At 41.0% G+C, this 21455-nt stretch overlaps 1 protein-coding gene across 1 annotated transcript in view; it reads right to left on the bottom strand.

Annotated features, from left to right (window-relative positions):
* Window positions 1–17: 17 nt before the first annotated feature.
* Window positions 18–21455, bottom strand: part of CDCP1 (CUB domain containing protein 1) — an 82313-nt gene continuing 60875 nt past the window's right edge. Inside the window, 5 exon segments of the mRNA XM_020987338.2 lie at window positions 18–4487; window positions 4490–4773; window positions 8355–8395; window positions 8397–8443; window positions 19953–20318. Coding sequence (XP_020842997.1) covers window positions 4339–4487; window positions 4490–4773; window positions 8355–8395; window positions 8397–8443; window positions 19953–20318 — 887 coding nt within the window. The 3' untranslated portion in view covers window positions 18–4338.

Genomic DNA, 21455 nt, shown 5'->3' with positions numbered 1-21455 from the left:
GCTGCCAGGCACCAAGACTTGGTCATTTGACATTTTTTAATTAAAAACAAAACACTCTAGTATTATGGGATCAAGGGAAAGTGTGTGAAACACACAGGGTGACAACATTTGCCCCCATCAGTGTTGATCCCATCAAAACAAACAGCTGGGAGAATGGGGCACAAGCTGAACTAGGAAACAGGTAAAGCATCCAGTCGATAGAATGCGTATGTTTTCTGTAGACCATTAAAAAAATGACAGGAAATAAACAACATGTAGCCCAAAAACAACACATATCAACCACAAATAAGTTATTCTCCAGTTAACTGTTACAGAAACCATTCCAATAGGTTCTTTAAAAAAATTTTTTTTTTTTTGACGAAGCAGTCGGCATTAAATGCTTGCCTAGAGTCACACAGCTTGTAAGTGCTAAGTGTCTGAAACTAGATTTGAATTCAGGACCTCTGACTCCAGCCAGGGCCAGTGCTCTATCTGCTGGGATATCTAGCTGCCCCCAGTAGGTTCTTAAAGCACAAGAGTACTCTGTTAAGGGGTACGTTAGATGAAATCCCCATTTGCCTCTGAACTCGTAAGTAGAAAAGGAGATCTTAGAGCAGAAGCTATGCTTCCTTATGGGAAGGCACAAATGGCACCAGATCTGTACAGTTAGAAACACAGCCTGACCACCAGTCACAATATTTATTAAGTACTTACCACAGGCTGAGTATAGAATATGCCTTCAGTAGGTATAGATGAACTGCCAGGGATTAGGCAGCCTAGTTTGGTGCATAAAGCACAGGACTTAGAGACAGGAAGACCCGAGTTCAAATCTTGCCTCCTATACTTACTAGCCATGTGACCATGGGCATATCATTTAATCAGTAGGTATTTATTAAGTGCCTACTATGTGCCAGGTAGGTGCTGGCATTAGGAATACAAAGACAAAACTAATGTCTGTCCTCTGGGAGCTTTCACACTTACCTTTCTGAGCCCTGATTTCCAGCTCTAGAAAATGGAAATAATACCTGGAGCCTCACAGCGCTGTTATGAGGCCCAAATGAGATATGTATGTAAATCGATTTGCAAACCATAGGACTCTATATAAATGTCTCTTATTATTATTTTACTCAGAGGACCTAGGCCTTGATATGTATGTAAATCGATTTGCAAACCATAGACTCTATATAAATGTCTCTTATTATTATTTTACTCAGACAGAGAACCTAGGCCTTGAAGGCAAGAGTCGGGATTCTAGTCCAGGAGTGGGGAACCTGTGGCCTTCTAGGTTTTTGGGTGTGGCCTTTTGACTGTGTCCAAATTTTACAGAACAAATCTTTTTTATTAAGGGGATTTCTTCTGTGAAGTTTGGATTCAGTCAAAGGGCTGCACTTGAGGACCTAGAAGGCCACATGTGGCCTCGAGGCTGCAGGTTCCCCACCTCTGTATATGGTACTGTCTTCCTTGAGGCACTTTTGAAACAAACAAAACCAACCCAACTTTGGCTTTAGATGTTACTCTCAAGAAGGCAGCAGAGTTTCTCTTGGCTTTTATTTTTTACATATGAAAGGATTTTGAATCATTTTGGCCAACTAGAAAATGGTGGTGAGTCTGAATAGTGTTCAAATAACAACAAACCATGCCTATAGAAAGAATTCAGACCACGTTGGGATTGTGATTAGCTGAATCATTCAGGTTTGCTAAATGCAGAGGACAGACCTGGCAACTTTGGCCTGGTCATAAGACAATTTTTAAAAATCTAATTAAAGCTTAGGAAAGCCAGTGTTTGCCCAGGGACACATCTTGATAAAGAGGTGCCTTACCTGCTGAGAATAAGTGAACAATGGCAGTAGGGTGGCAAAAGGTGCTAACTTCATCCAATAGGTACAAACCTGGCTAAGGATGCATTAAAGGTATAGGCAAGCCTTCCCATCTTGAAACAGAGAGTGTCCAAGAGCAGTGTTCACTTTGAACAAAGTCTGAGCTGGTAGAAGATGGGAGATTGCAAAAGTCCTATTTACAGGGATGAATAATAAATTAAATCTGACCAGCTGAGATGGCCTGATTTTCTAGAATTGGTCCAGCCCTGAATTCCACAAAGGAGCATTTAAATTTGTTTCTTAAAAAGCAGGTTCTGCTGCATAAATATTGTTCTTGAGAATGTGTAATGCTGACAAGTCCTAAGGTAAGTATGAAACCTCCGTTACGGGGAAGCTTAACTCAATTCTATTCAAATCAATATTATGTCCCAGGCACTATGGGTTACAAAGGCAAAAAAATAAAACAATCTCTGCCTTAACAAGTTTACACTCTACTGGAGGAGACAATATATACTCAAGGAAGTAAATCCAAAGTGAGAGAGAGAGAGAGAGAGTGTGTGTGAGTGTGAGTGTGTGTGTGTGTGTGTGTGTGTGTGTGTGTGTGTGTGTGTGAGAAAAGTCCTCCTGAGTAGCAGGCGGCACCAAGGGAAGTAGGGATTCTGTCAGCAGAAGGAGGGATATGGTGAGAGCTCCGTGCACAAGCTGAATAAATGGGAAAAGCCGCTATTCTCATGATCCTTCTCCATTAAGTGGGCTACATGTACAGAGGCCTGAACTTCAGGGCACAGAACAGGTTGCTCTTCTGGTGATGTTGGCACACAGAACTTTGCTCAGCTGGCGTGCATTTTGATAACAATGCTAAGATGACAGTTTAAAAAATAATTTTAAAGGGGTAAAAATAAAGCTACTTCTTCAACAAGCTTGTGTTTTGCCACATTTTTTCCTGCCTGTTCACTTCAAAGTAGTGTATAACCAGCAATGATCTTTGTTTAAAATTTTATATGTATTTTACATGTATATACACATACATGAGTATCTGTACATACATATATCAAAGCTGCTATGTGCACAGATACATAAACACAAATAGATATATAGTAAGAATATAAACTCCTTGAGGGCAGGTCCTTTTTCATTTTGTCTTTGTTGTCTTCAGTGCTTAGTACTGTGCCTTGCACTGTGTGTTTGTGCACACCTGTGGTTTCCCCTCTGTAGGCAGCATCTGGTGAGGAAACCTTCAACCAATGCAGACCAGTGATTCTTCTGCAACTTACAGCCTTAAGGAGCAGCCTCTAGGCACAGAGAGGTTCTGTGAGTTGCCCAGGATCCCGGAGCCAGTGGGTGTCAGAAGTGGGGCTGTGAACCCAGCTATTCCTGACTCTTACTAAGCCATGCTGCTTCTTGCTTCAAATAAAGCAGGTGCTTAATAAATACTTGTTGAATTGAATTATAACATAAACAATTTGAAGATTATAAAAGAAGTCACCAAGAGGCCTGGTGAATTAAAAAAAAAAACTAGTTGGATTTTATTGCTTTTTTTCTTTTTTCCTTTAATAAATACAGGTCTAGGGGATAGGGCTCCTTGTAATTGCCAGTGGGGGCTAGAGAACCATGGGGGAGTAAAAGGGGAAAAGGGGACCAGTCATCAATATATTGAATCATATGCACACATGTGTGTATTTATACATACATATGTGTATGTATGTATATGTGCGTGTGTATGTATATCTACTTCTCTTTGAGCCTCAGTTTTCTCATCTGTAAAGTGAGGGGCTTGTACTAGACACCTCTAAAGGCCTTTCCACCTCTAAGTCTATGATGTTATGGATCCTACTTACAGAAATGATGTATCTAACTTAACTGGTCAAACAGAACCCAAAATACTTTAACTTTGAAAGAAGCCAAGGTGATCACTTTTTTTTTTTGCCTCCAGGTTAATGGAATCCCAAACCCAGCCACCCCAGATAATCAGCACATCTTTCTTGCTAAGCTATTGAGGAGGATTCTTTACCCATTCTGACTTTTAAATTCACAAGCAAATAAGTTTAAAAAACAGCCACATCTGCACCAAGAGGTCGCCATCGGGGGAGAGTCATACTCCCAAATTCATGAAATGGGCCAATGTGGGCACCTAGATCCAAGAACTCAGCCCTCTAGATGATGTGGCGAAGTCTCTTCGCTCTTCAGAGCCTCCAGAGCAGAACGATTCTGCTGCATTCCTGGGGTCTCACACTTCCTGGTTCCACTGTCCGACATGCCTATGCCAGAGAATCCCAGATCATTTAGTCTTTATTTCCTATGCAGGTTTTTAATAAAACTGTGAACTCTGATCGTTGTATCCAATTTAAAAAAAAAGTGGTTATCAATTTGTTACCACTAAAATGAGTTCATCTGGAGATATTTTCAGGAAATTTACCCTCCTGTTTCTACCATAAAAGCTCCTCTTTCCTTGCTTTCCTATAAGGATAACTCACAAGCCTCTGGGTGGAGTTACCATGTGCTTTTTGAGGGAGTCTTTTGTAGGGGAAGGGGTGATTCCAAGTTATTCCATGACATCTTCTAGTTCCTTCTTTTCCAGTAAGGGTATATCATTGTCTCCATTCCCTTTGACCTCTACCGATTTGGGATGAGAGAAAGTATAAGGTTCCCCATCAGACTCGGGAAGGAAGAATGGGAGAGGGTCCTCCGGTGTAGTTTTCTTGTAGAGATCCTGGAGCAGATGGGAGGTGGGGAAGGAGGTATATCTCCCATGGGGCCCTGGAAGGGTCGATACACATCCACTTCCGGACCGGTGGAGGACCCATTTGAGCCATTGAGCAAATGCCCATACACCATGGTGTCATCAATGACTGCATAGACGTGGGAGTCATTGTCTTTGCGCCCTTTGTGGAACTTCCCGGGCTTCCCAGGCATCTCAGTGTTGATATTGCCATTGTATATGCCCACCGCAGGGCCTTTGCCAACCTTCTTTTTCTTACTAGAAGATAAAGAATAAAACAAAGTGAGATAAAAACAATCGCTTTCCTGCAGTTATTCGTGTGATGGTCTATGTCTGGCACTACTGAGCACTCAGTAGAAACTACTTTTTTGTCATCAGAAACAGCTTTTAAAGGGGAAACAAAAAGAGGGGAAGGCCTTAAGTAACAGAGGGATAAATAGGGGCTTGGTTCACAGGGGTCATTACTGGGGACATTGGGGGCTCCTGTTTGCAGATAATATTGGGCTTATTGTGGCAAGACCGGGAGCACTGCAAAGCTTCCTGGAAGAGAGCTGGAATCACTGAAAAGGGATTGCCTGATCATCCACACAGGAAGGACCAAAGTAGATAAACAATGCCTATCTCATAAATTACAGCATGCATTTAGTTGGACAACGTATAAAGTTTGCTCAGTATTACATATATCTTGGATAGGTGCTTGCTTGAGGTGGACAAGCTGGGCCCAGAACAAGAGGAAGAAAGTAGGCTAGACTGCCTTAGGGAAATGTCAAATCTCTTAATGACCCCAAGCTTCCCACAGAAGCAAGGACTGGCTTTTAAATGCCATTATTCTACTGATGTTTCTATATGGCAGTGAAACATAGAATACAATAGTGTCCAAAGATTTAAAAATGCAGATTCCCTAGAAGGTAATAAAAAGGTACACGGAAGTGTGAACAGGCTATAACATATAAATGAAGGTAGACATCAAGGAATTGTGTGACAGGGAGAAAAGCTGGGCTAGTTATGTGGTGAAGGAAAGGGATGATAAGTACACAGGCCAGAATGCTCCATGCAGTACTCTTCTGCTATCAGAAGAAAGTAAGGAAGAGCCCTAATGTGTTGGGAGGACCCCTTGTGGCAAATTTATGGGAGGTCATGGACAAGAGTCACACAGGATGTGCAGGCATGGGTAATATTGGCAGAAACTTCCAAATTGATGTGATCACAGATCAATTTGAGCATGAAGTGTGTGCTTAAATTACACGTGGTACACTCTTTGATGACATGACCAATACTCTATGGTTAACATTTCTAAGGATACTTCTGCCTCCATCTGAACAGAGAGATGAAATGATGTAACTTTTCTAGAGAATATTATGTTTAGTTGGGAAAGACTTCAGTGAATCTTTTCATGAAGACGTGGTACTTTCATGTGTATAAGGCCAACTTCCTTTGAATCAGTCAAGGGTCTTGGACATTGGACTTCAAATGACACGACATAAGGCTCAGGAAGGAAAGTTTTGCCTTTGTTTTGGGGATCGAGGGAGATGGGGTGTGGAGCTGTCAAGACTACAGATTTACATTCCATTGTTGGCAACCTCTAATGACCCAAGAGGAGCAAAAAAGGAGAAATTCTAGTTCTCTCGTCAGAATCTCTTAATGACAACATTAACACTCAATTTTTATTGCTGAATTTTCCTCTGTGGCTTTAATTGGATGTGGAAGTATGCAAAAAAAAATTCCAACATTGGAAGAAAGCTGCCCCCTTGCCATTGTGAGAGCCATCCGGAGGAGGAAATTGACATTTAAGCCTATCAGTAACTGAAATGACCAAAATTATCTTCAATGAACATAATGGATCATAGGCCGTAGGAGCTATCTCTTCATTTACCCTGGACTGGTTCCTTGTCCCTTATAGAAGCAGAATAAATCCATTTCATTTAGCTATTAACATTGTGTTTTAGACCAAAATGAACTCCTCCAAAGGCCTCAGTCTAAGTGTCATGGTGGGTGGTTGTTTTCTCCTTTTAGTTCTAGAACAAATCCATCCAAGACACAGGTAAGGGCTTTAGTAACTGTCTTCAACCACAGATAGGACATTGATAACAAAACTGAGTGAGCTATATTCTTAAATAATTAGCTGCTAACTTTACAAACTTTTGGGTCATGGAAAGAGAACTCATTGTGTCCCCCCATCACACCCGGTTTGGACCTCTTTCAGGGCTCTATATTCCTCTGCTGTCTGTTCTAGATATAGCTCTGTGTTACCCCTCTTGCTAGCTTTTTTTTCCCAGTTAACAAGCATTTATTTTCTCTCCCTCCCTCCTCTCCCCACTGGATTAGAACATCCTTGTAGATAGAGACTGGGTCCTAACTCATCTTCACATGCCTCCTCTCTAATATCTTGTATGTAATAGGTACTCGATGACTTAATTTTAATCAAAGCACACCACCAGGACACACATGGATCTATGCTAGATTACATAGCATGGTACAGTGGCAAAAGCAATGGACTGGGGATCAGGGGGCCTGGATTCAAATCCTGACTGATGTGTGACCCTGGGCAAACCACTTCACTTAGTACAGGACCGTAGATTTAGAACCAGGAGGAGCAAAAGAGACTAGTGCAGGGGTGGGGAACCTTCTCTTTATACAAATGAGGATTCTGAGGCCCATAGAAATTAGGTTATTTGTCCAGGGTCACAAAGCTGGTAAGTGACTGAGGTGGAATTTGAACCCAGGTCTTCCTGATTCCAAGTCTAGCATTCTATCCCCTACTTCAGGTTGTCTCTCTGGGTCTCTGTTTCCTCATCTATAAAATGACAGGTCTGGACTGGATGGACATTGAGGTCCATTAAAGCTCTATATCTTTGATCTTATGAATTTAGCTTCTTCTACTGGAATATTAATTTAATATAATTTTTCCAGATCAGACCTGAACATTCTGTATACTGCAGGGGACAGAAGTGTACAGAGGAAAACCATCATAAAAAATAATAATTTTTAAAAAACCCAACCAGTTCCCTTAAATGTGTTGTTTCACACCAACCCACATTCCCTAAGGGAAAAAATTCCACTGGGATTATCACTGTCCATTTTCACATGATTAGTTGAGAATTTTTTGGACAGTTCTCATCCCAGATTAGTCATTTCAGTTGTTTATTCAGGATCACAACACCAGTTTTCAAAAAATTGTCTTTTGGCTTCCTGGAAGGACAAATCATCCTAAAGAAACAGATTTGGCTCCCTGTTTTGGGCTCACACAGAAATCTGAATTTACACGATCTGGCTCCATTGAACATTTTTTCAGGCTGAAGCTATTTTTTCTCTCATAAAAGGAAAAGCAGTCATTTTGAGGGAGCAGGAGGCAAAGGCTGACTCAGTCAACTGTGTCTTCCTTCGGTCCACAGCCAGTGACCTAAAGCAGTTTTAGGCTTGAGGGCTCAATAAGTGAGCAGTTAACAGCCATTCTGTCTCAAGGGTCAGAGTATTTGTTAGTATGAAGGGGACCAGCTAGCTTCAAAGTCAAGGTCCAAGAGAGTGAACACCTTGGAATAAGTTTGGGAAGACTAGAAAGAACATGAGCTAACTATAACTGATAAAGGTGAACGAGAGCCCAAATCCAGGCAGTCTACCAGCTAGCTTTAGGGGAAAATGGTGAAACCTTTTCTTCCGGCATTCTTTTCCCCACTTACTTCTGCAGGCTCCGCTTGGCAGTCTCTACTCCTACTCTCTAGTTTCCAGTTCGATTGTTGGTAGGGAAGGATGATGAAAGAATACAAGGGAAAATTGTTGGGTTGGGTAATCCAAAGGAATCTCAAGCTAAGCAGAGGAACTGGTGGAGAAATTGAACCTACCTCTTTTTGGCATAACAAATGAGGAGCCCCAGAGCAAAGAGGAAGTGTTGCTCCACCGCCCACAGCAGCAAGGATGATCACCGTCATGTCTATCACCAGAGAGAAAAGGGACACAGAGACACAGATTCAATGGATTAGGCCAGTGTTGGACTGAACTGCCATCCACACTCCAGAAAGAGATAGATGCTTGGGACATCCTAGACACTGCATCCCCACCAGCTGTGGGATATCTTTAACAAGAAGGCAACAGAGAAGCTGTAGGAAGTCAAGAAGAGAGAGTGATCTCCACTTTGTGTAACTGAATAAAGAAAAATGAGAAGAAATCACGGAGGAAAGTCATGCACTAAACTGAAGCTTGAAGAGTTTTTTTTCTTGTTTACCAATCCAAGCATCTATCACATATCTACTCTATTCTAGATGCTGTTAAAATGCTGGAGAAAAAAAAGAAAACAAAAGGCGAATGTTAGATAAAAAAAAAATAGAAATGAGAGAAAGACAAACCATAACAAATGAATGGAAAACCCAGGGGCTAATCTGATGGTATAAAGGGGGTCTTATTCATTTGGTCTGTCATACTATCTGTGAACCAGAGCAAAGTTTCCTTCCTTCCTGGCCTCAATTTCCTCATCTATAAAATGAAGGTGTTAGACTAATCAGGGTTTCTTAACTTTTTTGTGTGTCATAGACCCCTTTGGAAGTCTGGTGAAGTCTATGAATTGTTTCTTAGGATAATGTTTTTAAATGCATAAAATGAAACACAGGAATACAAAGGAAACCAATTATATTAAGATGCAGTTATTTAAATATTTGAAAAAGCAAGTTCATGGACATGGGTTCAGAACCTATGGAATAGATGAATGCTCCCTAAAGTCTCTCCTAACTTTAAAAATCCTTTGATCCTAAGTCATTTACACTCTTTGAGCTTCAGTTTTCTCTTCTATAGAATGAGGGGGTTGAAGTGAATAAAACAAAATTTATTAAGTGTCAGGCCCTGTGCTAAGCGCTAGGGGTACAAGTACAAGAAAACACAGCAGTGCTTGCCTTGATAAGCCCCACGATTGTTTCTGCCTCTAAGATTCTGTGATTTTCTTTGACACATTCTTGACTGCTTGAACTGTGGAACCCGAGATGGGTCATGAGGTGAGTCCAAGACTGGACAAGCTCTGTTATGTACTTGATGGTTTTTTTCATTGCTTCTATAACTTCGAACTACTTGTTGAACCCTGATTTCTGTTGTAATTGCAAAATATCAAAGTGCTGACATCCTTTCCTTTCCATTTCTACTCTAACTAATCCAGACCCTTATTAATTCTTGTGCAACAGTCTCCTAACTGGTGTTCCCACATTTAGCCTTGCCCCTTTTAATTCAGTCTCCATGCCCCTGCCAGATTAATCATCCTAATGACCAGCTTCAATCATGTCACACCTGTGCCTGAAGAACCTTCAGTAGCTTCTCATTGCCTAATGAGCTCAGTTTCTTAACCTGCATCTTTACTTGTGATGATCCGATGAGTAGCATAAGCAAAGAGTTTTGTAAACATTAAGGGGTTATCTGAAAGCTTAATAATAATAACATTAATAACAACAACAATAATAGTTATAACTCTCTCCAATGACCTTCAAGGCACCTTTCCAGTCATATTTTTTACTCTTCTCCTACCGGTGTCCTACACCCCAGACAAAATGGACACCTTTACTCATTCTTTGAATACAACCTTCCTACACTTTTTCACTTACATGATTTTGTTCTTTGTGTGGAATACTCCCTTCTCTCATCTCTTATAATTGAAATCTTATTTTTCAAGTCCCACCTTAAAGACTACCTCCATCAAGGAGTATCTTTTGATACCCACAAATTAATACTTTTTCTGAATCCACTCTGGCATTAACCACATCCTGCCTTCTATTATAGTTTTTTGTACACTTGTTTTATTCTCCTCACTAGATCATAAGCTTCATGAAAGCAGGGGCTGTGCCTTATTCATTTCTGTATAGCTGGCAGGGTCTAAGCACATAAGTAATCAATCAATATTGACTGAACTTATAGGATCACAGATGTTGAGTTGTAAGGGGCCTGAGAGGTCATATTGTCCAATCCCCTCATGTTATAAGATTGAGAAGCTGAAGCCTTTAGTAAAGTGACTTGCTCAAGAAAAGACAGCTAATTAAATGGCAGAACTGGGGAATTAAACCCAAGTCTTCTGATGCCAAACGTTGAGCTTCCATCATACATTATGTTTTTCTACCCTCACCTTCAGTAGAATGCAATCACCTTGAAAGGAAAGACTCTTATTTCTGTGTCTATATCACCAGCGCTAAGCATAGTACTGGGTGTTTCATAAATGCTTGTTAATTATGCTTTACTGTCTTAAAGTGAGTTGTAATGAGATTCCCTCTCCAAATGAGGCAGATGTAGACAACTTCAAGGATTCAAGTAAAAATGCTCCATTCCTTCAGCTTGACCTTGAGAATATACTTAAAGAACTTTCTCCTTCCTTTGTTCAGGGAAAAAAAAAGTCTCAAATCATAACTGTGTATCACCTAGATGTGCCTGTTGCTGGAAGCCATTTGAGTGCACTGGCAGAATCTTGCTGTAGATAGTGTTGATGAGGTCTCTAGCATTTTTTTTGAAATGTTATGTATCTGCCACCCTTAGCACTCTGGGGTTGGAGGGTTGCTTTTTAAAAAAAATTTTAATTTTAGTTTTTTGTTTTTTTGTTTTTTTTACAAATGCCCACTGGACTAGAATTGACTTAATGTGATTTTCAAAGCTTTGATTTCTCAGGTCACATGGGCCTTGATGTTGAATTTTATTGTGACTTGGTCTGCTTTTTGTGAAAGATGATATCTGGCAAAGAAAAATGCTAAAACCCCCTAGGATTCTGGTCCTTAATCAAATGGTCACAACTCCTAGGCCAGTAAGAACACACTGGCAATTATCTGTCTCTGCTGGCTCATAAGTGCTTGACAAATACGTTCATCTCCACATAGAAATGAGCTTGTGTCAAGGTGTTAATTGAGCTGCAGACAAATGCATCAGGAAGTAGAAAGACGAAGTACTAAGGGAGAATTTTGTTTGGGAAATTTTTGTTCTGTGTGAAGAAGAGTCTTGGGATGAAATTTCATTCTCCAAAGGAATAATTATCTCGTATGTATTTAGCGTTCCTTCATACCCCCCCCCCCCACAGCCAACAACCTTGTTCAAGACCCCACTTCTCACCTGGACCATTACAAAAGCTTCCCAGTGGGTTTCTCTGCCTTTAATCTCCCCTCTTTAATCCATCCTGCACACAGCTGCTAAATTGGTATTCCCAAAACATGAGTCTGACCATTTCACTACCCTCCTCAAGAAGCTTCAGCTGCTCCATGGTCCTTTTAAGATAAATTATAAACTCTCAAGTTTGGTACATATAGAAATGTTTTTAGTCTGGCTTTAGCTTATTTTTCCAGGCTCATCAGTCTTCTCATGTACCATATCTTCAAGCCAAAATCGCCTCCTTGATTCTCCATGCATGACATTCCACCTCCCATGTCTGGGCCTTGCACAGCTGTGCCCACATGACTGACGTTCTTCCTTCTCACCTCTGCTTCTAAGAATGTGTTTAGCTTTCCTCAGAGTTTTACTCAAATACTTCCTCCTCCAAGATGCCTTTCCTTGTCTGTCCTGTTTTGAGGAGGAAGACAGGTAGGGCCCATTACTTGGTATATATTCATTAATTAATCTATGTATGTGTAATTTCCCCCAGTAGAATGTAAGCCCTTTGAGGACAAGGAGTATTTCAGTTTTTGTCTGTTTCCCCACTCTGTTTATCATAATACATTTCACAAAGGAGCTAAGTAGACCCTCAGTTATCTATGTCTGTATCATATATACATATATTTCTTGAGCATTTATCGTAGGGATAGGGATTGTACCTATGAATGCATTGTCCCAAATGAGGAAACACCCTGCAGGTTTGCATCTCCTCTGCAATTTATAGTCTTTTTTTTTTTTTTTGGCTAGGCAGTGGGTTAGGTGACTTGCCCGGGGTCACACACCTAGTAAGTGTTGTGTGTCTGAGGCCACATTCGAACTCAGGTCCTCCTGAATCCAGGGCTGGTGCTCTATCCACTGCACCACCTAGCTGCCCCTGCAGTTTATAGTCTTAAAAGGCACCTAGAACATTGAGAGTTTAAGTGACTTGCCCAAGGTCATACAGCCAGTAGATGTCAGGTACAGGTCTTAAACCCAGTCTTACTGACTCCATAGCCAAATCTCAATCTGCTATGCTACAAGGTCTTGTGCATTTACTGTGGAAATAATACTACTTCTCTGGTCCAAATCTTCCAATAGTATGAATCATCAAGAATTTATTAAGCACCTATTATGTGCTAGGCACTGGGAACACCAAGATAAAAGTAAAATAGTCCCTGCCCTCAAGAAACTTACATTCTAGTGTAACTCCTCTGGACAAAGATTTTACATTTAGAAGAACTATGGTTAATGTTTACAGAGGGTCTAAAAACTACAATTCTTAGCACTCCCTGGCGCAGAGACTGATGTGAATGTTCAGGTCACTCACCAACCACCTTAGACTAGAACAACAGCGACGACGACAATGTTGAGAAGACAAGGTAGGCAAGGTAGCAAGGCCAGGTATTAAAGACAAACAGAAGCACCAGGCACGGTCCTGCTGAAGTACTGTCCAGAATGCAGAAGCTCAGAATGAGCTGAGACTAGCAAAGGAAGCTAAGAAGGGAGCAGAAATGATTTCTTAAAATCAATGTTGGGAGAAAAAGGAGGAGGAGCAAAGAAAAGGTGAGACCTTTGCTTGGGGTGGATGACATGACAACATGACAGCAGACAACAGAGACAGTAAAGCTGCTGAGTCTTATGCTGTTTGTTTTCTCTGCAAAGAAGAATTATCTTTGCACTGGAAATTGTAGCACAAAAAGGATCAACAGGAAGTTGATAAGCAAAATAAGTAAGGAGAGAGTGAGAGAGTACCTAGTCATCTGTGATAAATTCATGTCATCTGGCCTATACGTGCTGCACTCTTGGGTCCAGAAAGAGCTGGCAGACGTGATTCCTTAGCTCGTGATATTTGAATGATTGTGGAAGATGGAAGAGGTTCCACAAGATTGGAGAAGGACAAACATTGTCTGGACATGCTCCAAACCATAGGCCAGGCAGCTTGACTTTGATTCCTGGAAACATTTTAGAACGATTCAAGAGATGGTTGGCCAGCTTCCAGGAAGGAAGCTACAAAGAGCTGCATAGCTTCCTCAGGCACAGGTCGTGCTGGATTAATCTCCATTCCTTTTTTTGATAGAATTGCTAAACTTGTAGGTAAAGAGAATACCATGGACACGTATAAAGTATCTCATATTCTTGTGAAGAATATGGAGGAATATGTAGTAGACAACACAATCCAATGGATTCAGGATTGGCCAGATGATTGGACTCAGAGAGTAACTGATAATGATTCAGTATCTTCAGGGGAGGACCAAAGAGATCTGTGCTGGGCCCTGTGCTTTTAACTTTTGTATCCATGACTTGGATAAAGAAGGCTTAGATGGTATTCTCATTATATCTGGAGATGACACAAAGTTGGGAAGGGCCTTGAACACAATAGATGACAGGGCCAGGATCCAGAAGGATCTTGATAGATTAGAGCAGTGGGCTGAATCTAATAAGATAAAATTCAACAAAGATAAATGAAAAGTCTTACACTTGGCTTCAAAATATCAATTTCCTGAGTATGGGATTGAGCAGGGTAGGAGTAGAATGAAATAGCAGTTATGAAAAGATCTGGGGCTTTTAATGGACCACAAGCTCAACACGACTGCACAGTGTGATGTGACAGCCAATAAAGCTAATGTGATCTTGAGCTGCATTAAGAAGGGAATTGAGAGATGACGCCCCACCGTACTCTGCCCTGATCAGATTCCATCTGGAATAGTGTGTTCAGTTCTGGCACTGTAGCTCATAAAGGATGTTGATAAACTGAAGTGTGTCCTGAGAAGGGCAGATGCTGAAAGGCCTGGGGTCCATGTTATATGAAAACTCCTTGAAGGAACTGGGCATGCTTAGCCTGGGGAGAGAAGACTTGGTAGGGGGTGGATGTGGGCTTGTTCAGTTTGGCCCCGGAGGGTGAAAGGAGGAGCAATGGATGGAAGCTGCAGAGGCCAAGCAGGGCCTAAGATCAGAAGAGATTTGCTAATAGTGAGCACTTAGCATCAGTGCAATGGGCTGCCTCAGGAGGGAGTGGGCTCCTCCTCCGTGGAGGGCTTCACGTAGAGGCTCCGCTAGCTTACTTTTGGGGCCAGATGGCTGCTGAGGTCTTTTCTGATTCTCAATTTCCATGATTCTGTGAATCAGAACAGTCTATAAAGAAACAATGGCTATGATAGCAATAAAATGGTGAAGAACCCCACAGTAACATCCACTAATGCAAACCTCAGAGACACAGAAGGAAAAGAGAAGAAATATAAGAGCAAAGACAATTTAAAAAACAGTCAGTGCACACCTAAAGAAATCAAAGGTTTTATTTATGGACATTTGAATGTTTTTATTGATGGTTACCATTTGTAATTTGAAAAAGATTATACAACTAAAAAATTAAGAATGCTTCAAATATGCTATTTCATTTTTTTCTTTGGTATACCTCTATGGAGGAATGCATCTCATACATCACAAAAGTCAGACCATGAGGTGCAGTAGAAAGTGTGCAGGCCCTGACTTCAGAAGACCTGAGTTCAAATCTTAGCTTTTCTACTCATTTCCTGTGTAACTCTTGGACAGTTGCTTATGGCTTTTCGGGGTCTCAAGAGCTTTAGCTATAAAATGAAGAGGCTGGATTAGATGACTCCTAAGGCCCTTCCAGTTCTAAATCTCTGAGTCGTCCTGTGAAACTCTATTAAACTTAGACCTATGAATTTTCCTGTTTTATCAGAGAATGTGGCTTAGGCAAAACAAGCTTGAACTACTGGCTTTTACTCCCATTACATAATTGCCTTTCACGATGGTGAGAGGGCCAGAAGAACATCATAAAAGAAAAGGTTCTGACTCATATCTGTTGCCAAGAGTGACTAATAGAGCCTGGGGCATTGTCTGGATTTGGTCTGTCTCTCTTTCAGGGAGGGTGGCTGTGGCCAACTTTGAGGAAAACTTGTGTACCCTAGGTTAAGTAGAATGAATTTAACCTTAGACTTCTCTATTTTGAGACATCTTCACATCAATAGATGATGCTAAAATCCAAACAAGGTATCTCTGTGATAGCCAAAGAACTTCAATACTCTGAGAAAGATGCTCTGTGTGTATGTGTGTGTGTGTGTGTGTTTGTGCACTCACACTTACGGGTATGTTGGAGGGGCAGAAAGCTAAACATACATTTTTAGCAGGCAGCAACAATAAAAGGGAAAAATTATGACCACAGGTATTTGTGACAGCTTTCATTAGGATGTATATCCAGGAAGTTTGTTGTTGTTGTTTTAAGGCAAATATTTATTGAATACTCAATCATAAAGGATATTTTAGTTCAAATAATTTTGTTGTTTTGTTGTTCAGTCGCTTTTTCAGTCAGGCCTGACTCTTCATGACCGCATTTGGGGTTTTCTTGGCAAAGATACTGAAGTGGTTTGCCATTTCCTTGTCCAGCTCATTTTATAAATGAGTAAACTGAGGCAAAACTTAATAATTAACTTTAAAACTTAAGCATATTTTAGTGACTTGCCCAGGGTCACACAGCTAGTAAATGTCAAGTGTTTGGTCTGAGGCCGGATTTGAACTCAAGTCCTCCTGCCTTCAGGGCCGGTGCTTTACGCACTGTGCCACAACTAAACTTTAACTCAAAAAATACATACTTAAAAATGAGACAAAATAGCAATTTTTGTGGGACATGAGAATATGCCTGGATACATTTGGCATACCCTGCATATGCATCTATATTGATGATGTGAGAGAAGACTCTCAAATATCTCTATGGTTTATTCTCAAAATGCATTTCTTTAGTCTGGGCATTCCTAACCCTGAACTTCTTCTTCTTTTTTTTTTTTGATGAGGCACTGGGGTTAAGTGACTTGCGCAGGGTCACACAGTGCTATGTGTCTGAGGCCGGATTTGAACTCAGGTCCTCCTGACTTCAAGGCCGGAGCTCTATCTACACTGCGCCACCTAGTTGCCCTCTCCTGAGCTTTTTAAAAAACATATTTTGATAATATATTTCAAGGAATTGATTTCCTTTGTAATCTGTATTTTTTTTTATGCATTTAAAGACACTTATTCTGAGAAGGGGTCCATTGGCTTTACCAGACTGCCAAAGGAGTCCTTATACAAAAAATGGTTAAGAACTCCTATTAGTCTAAAAAAAAAATCAATAAAGTTAAAGAAAATGCAGAGACTACATCGAGCAAATCCATTGCTATGAATTTTCATTTTATAAAATATTTGCTGAAAAACTAAAGTTTCTCTTTATATCTCCAGAGAGAACACTTGGCAAGCCAACAGGCAATGAGCTCTTTGCCATACTGCCCAAGCAAAGAAAAAATAGGAGACTTTTTTTTTAAAGTCAATTGGGGTTAAGTGACTTGCCTAGGGTCACACAGCTAGTAAGTGTCAAGTGTTTGGTCTGAGGCCAGATTTGAACTCAGTTCCTCCTGACTTCAGGGCCAGTGCTCTGTCCACTGTGCTATTAGCTGCCCCTAATAGAAGACATTTCTCAGGGTGCCAAGCTCTCCCTTCCAACTTTGGTCAGGAGAAGTGAGGTAACAGCCTCTATTCCCTTCCTCACTCCCCTCCCAGCAAGACCAGACCCTGCCAGGAGGGCTGGCCTCATCTCTAATAGCATAAGGAGCCACACTCCTGAGCCAGTGGGGCCCATCAGCAGGAGTGGCGATAGAGCCCAGGAGGGGATTGTGGGGGCAAGTGGGGGAAGGATGTGGAGATGCCTGTTGTAAAGTTTAATGATCTAATCCTGCCTTCTACAAGCCACAGGAGAGCTGGAGCTCTGAATGGCAATGTGAAGGTGTCTCTGCTGGATGCACATCAGCAAAAGTAAACATACAGAACTCATGCTATGAGGCCGTGATTTATTGACCACACACACACTTTCCAAGGTGGCCCAGGCTGAGGCCTAGGAAGGTAGATGTCTGCGGTTTAGAATGGAGCAAATATTAAAACTATACCCATTCACCGAAAAGCCTGTGCTATGCCAATAAGCAATGATGAATAAGGGATGGGTGAACTCCTCCTGAAATTGTATGGGTTCAGAAGAAAAGAGATGCTAGTAAAACTTCACTGATTTTGACTGATTGAGAGGAATTCCAGCTCAAGTCTGGAAAATCTGATTTGTAACCTGTTTTAAAAACCTCAAATTGGGAAAAACATTGGAACAAAAGCTGTTTGAGGACCTATTTTAATGAACAGCTAAGGATTTGTAAGCACTCAATTAGCTGCTTGTAAATAAATGAATGTTTCTTAAACCCTGACACTTGGAATTTAATAATAATTTATGTTTGTGAAAAAAAAACCCAACAACAAGAGAAGAGAACAGAAGGAAGTTCAGAGGGAGCACAGAGCAACAGGACAGTTTTGTTATTGTGAACTTTTCAAATTTATTATACACTTAACTTCTAAAATTATTGAGTTTCAATTTCACACAATTCCTCCCCCCCAAGCAATTTCTATTTGTTTAGTGTTTTGTAGCTTATAAAGGAATTTCATTTATATGTATACATATATATTTACACAGTATGTGTATATATGCATATGTGTATATACACACATATTTGCATATTCATGTATAATTTCATTTGATCTTCATAATAACCCAATGAGGTTAGCAAAGGAGGACATAGGCTCAGAGATGTTAGTGATTTGTCTGTGTTCACACAGCAAGTGTCAGAGGCAGAATTTGAACCCAGGTTGACTCTTTTTAAGAAAAAATGAATAGTATTGTTACAACAGATGTCTCTCCTAAATAGATTTAGAAAGCCTAAATAGTTTGTTAAATAGACTAAGGAATACCCCCTGTAATCTCATTCACACTATTCATTTATTTATCTTCTTTGCTCCCTCATTCTTGAGTAGAACAAAGGTACCAAGAATGTTAAATTAGCAGAGTGTGAATTAAAAGGGTTTGAAAAAAATAGAGTCCTGTTACTTCTATGACAATATCATGATTGGAAGATCTTTCTTAGTATCCTAACTTTGGAAAGAAGCCACCTGATACTGTGATATAAAGGGTTCAGTTGCTGGACTTAGCATCAAGAAGACATGGGTTCAGATGTATGACCACTGGAAAGTCATTTAACCTCTCTGAGACTCAGTTTCCTCATTGATAAAATGGGCATAATGCCACAATCTTTTAGAGTTAGGAAGAGATCTGAGAGGCCAGTCACCCAACTGGCCTCTATTTGAAGACCTACAAAAAGCAGGGAATGCTGCCTCCCGCTCTGAGAATAACTGAATGTAGAAAGCTTTTCCTGACATCAAATCAAATTTGGCCTCTTACATTTCTCACTGCTCCTGGTTTTGCTATGCAGACCGACAGAACCAAGAAAAACCACTCTTCTATATGACATCTTTTCAAATACTTGATAATGGCTATGTATGGTATGTTTCCCTGAGTCTTCTCTTCTCCATGCTAATTATGCCCTGCTCCTTAACCAATCATTCTTCATGTGACATTGCCTGAAAGTCCAACTGTCCTCCTTTGGGCACTCTGCAGCTTATCAATGTCCTTCTTAAACTGTGGCTCTCAGAACTGAACCCAATATGTCTTCAGACATGGTCTGACTTGGGCAGAGTACTGAAGTACGATCACCTGATTCCTGGAAGCCATGCTCCTCTCAAGGAAGTCCCAAAACACAGGAGATTTTTGGTGGCTAACACATCACGCTGCCTCATACTGAGCTCGTGGGCCACTAAAACTCCAATTTTTTTAAAATTACTACCTCCCCATCCCTCCCTCATTTCCCCCTAACGAAACTTTGTAGTGCTGGCCTCACAGAGTTGTTGTGAGGCTTAAACTGTACATAAAGTGCTTTGCAAACTCTAAAGAACTCTATAAATGTGAGTAGTTATTGCTGTTTTCAGATAAAAAGAAGTACTGTCCCCATGAGGTGACAGCAATGGCAGATTTCATAATTAAGAGCTTATAAATAATCAATGATAAATGTTCACATTTATTTAGGGAAGCATTTTAAGGTCCACAAAGTGCTTTACATATATTATTTCAGTTGACCCTCCTAGCAACTCTGGAAGGTAGGTGCTATTATTATCATCCCCATTTTATAGATGAGGAAACTGAGATTGAGAGGTTGAGTTACTGCCCACTTAGCTAATAAGTGTCTGAGGCAGAATTTAAATTTCAGTGTTTCTGACTGTGGATCCAGTGCTTTATTCACTGAGCCATCCAGCTGCCTGGCTTGTCCCTCTCAATAAGAAGTCAGTCAAGGAGGTCATCAGAGCTCGATGTTTCATTGACATAATCCTTGTATTAGGACCATTTATAAATGGGTGCACTTTTCACCAAATGCTTTCAGTTCCACTGTAGGTCACTGTCCCCACTCTTCCTGGCACCACATCCATAATCTAAAGAAAACAGAAAGACTTACCCATCTTCTTTGGGGTGAGCGACACACAGAATTGAAGATCTAGCTGTTTGCCATTCATTGGGCTGCAGTTGGAAATGTTGACCCAGAAGTTGTGATGTAAATCTCTGGGCTTGGGTAGTGGCTCATCATCTCGGCTGACAATTTCTTCTGCCTTTGCCTTTTGCTCCTGGATGATCATGAAGGCCCTGCCTGTCTCACAGGACACACCCATTCTCTCCTTGGAGAATGTCAGGTGGGCCACCTGATTGTTGGGGACTGAGATGTTCCAGGACACTGAGGTTAAAGGGGGCAGGCCCCTATCCCAGTTAGGGGTCCGCAGGTAAACTTTGGCTTTGGAGTCCGGTGTCACAGTGAAAATACCTTCATCTGCAGGAAAGAAAGGAGATCTAGCTAGGTCGTTTACTTTTTTCCTTTAAGCATGCACTGGTGACAAGCAGTGCTTAGGGTATGGAAAAAACTAAGTGGAGCCTGGGTCCAAAATTGCTCTTGGGTTTTTTGAAAGGACAGTTGCTTTTCTGGGGAACCTAGCATTGCAGGCTCACTGGACATTACTTTCCTTTCCACGTTCTTTGATCCAGTCAAACTGACCTCTTTATTTCTCATAGACAACACTCCATCTCCATGCCATTATGCTTGGAATGTATCCCTCTTTGCCACCCCCTCCTAGAGTCCCTCTTTTAGCACAAGCACCATCTTCTGCATGAAGCCTCTCCCAATCCCACCAATTGCTAGTGCCCTCCCTAACTATATTGTGCATACATTTGTCTCTGTTCACTATGTTTATGCCATACATACTTATATTAGAACTTGCCGTCTCCCCCGTTAGAATGTTATAGGGATTGGTTCAGTTTTTGTACTTGTATCCCCAGTGTCTAACACGGTGCCTGGAACACAGCAGATGCATAATGAATGTTTATTGATTGATTCTTCTCCTAAGCACAAAGCCCTTCACTGCTTTATTGACAGACCACTCATTCATGATCATCATAAGCCTTCTTCAGAAATAAAGATTTTCTTTCATTTGTATTTGTGTGTGTGTGTGTGTGTGTGTGTGTGTGTGTGTTTACAGTAACTGTGATTTCATTGTACCTTGATGAATAAACTCCCTCTACCAATACAGGTCAGTACCCACTCTGCAACTTATGGCCTTGGTCACCTGGGGCACAGAGAGAAAGCAACTGACCCAGGGTCACACAGCCATTGGGTATTACAGATGGTACTTGAACCCAGAGCTTCCTGACTCCACAGCCAGATCTTGATCACTACAACGTGGCCATCTCTCAAATTTCAATTAGGAAAATAACTTACTTATTTTACTCATCAGGAAAATTCCAGGTGCTGAAAGAATTCAGCAGTCAGAGGGTGGGAAGAGACCTTGAGCAAGATTAACATGGAAGGATTTTCCATAGTTGTCTTGGGTGACCCCTTCTAACAACAACAATGGACCCTCATTGTTAGGAGGTCCTTCCTTCTGTCTGCAGTTTTCCATGAGAAGTCAATGAT

The sequence above is a fragment of the Phascolarctos cinereus genome, unplaced genomic scaffold, assembly GCF_003287225.1.
Source record: "Phascolarctos cinereus isolate Bilbo 61053 unplaced genomic scaffold, phaCin_HiC Scaffold_1;HRSCAF=81, whole genome shotgun sequence".
NCBI classification, from domain to species: domain Eukaryota; kingdom Metazoa; phylum Chordata; class Mammalia; order Diprotodontia; family Phascolarctidae; genus Phascolarctos; species Phascolarctos cinereus.
This window is presented reverse-complemented; position numbering and strand designations above follow the sequence as displayed.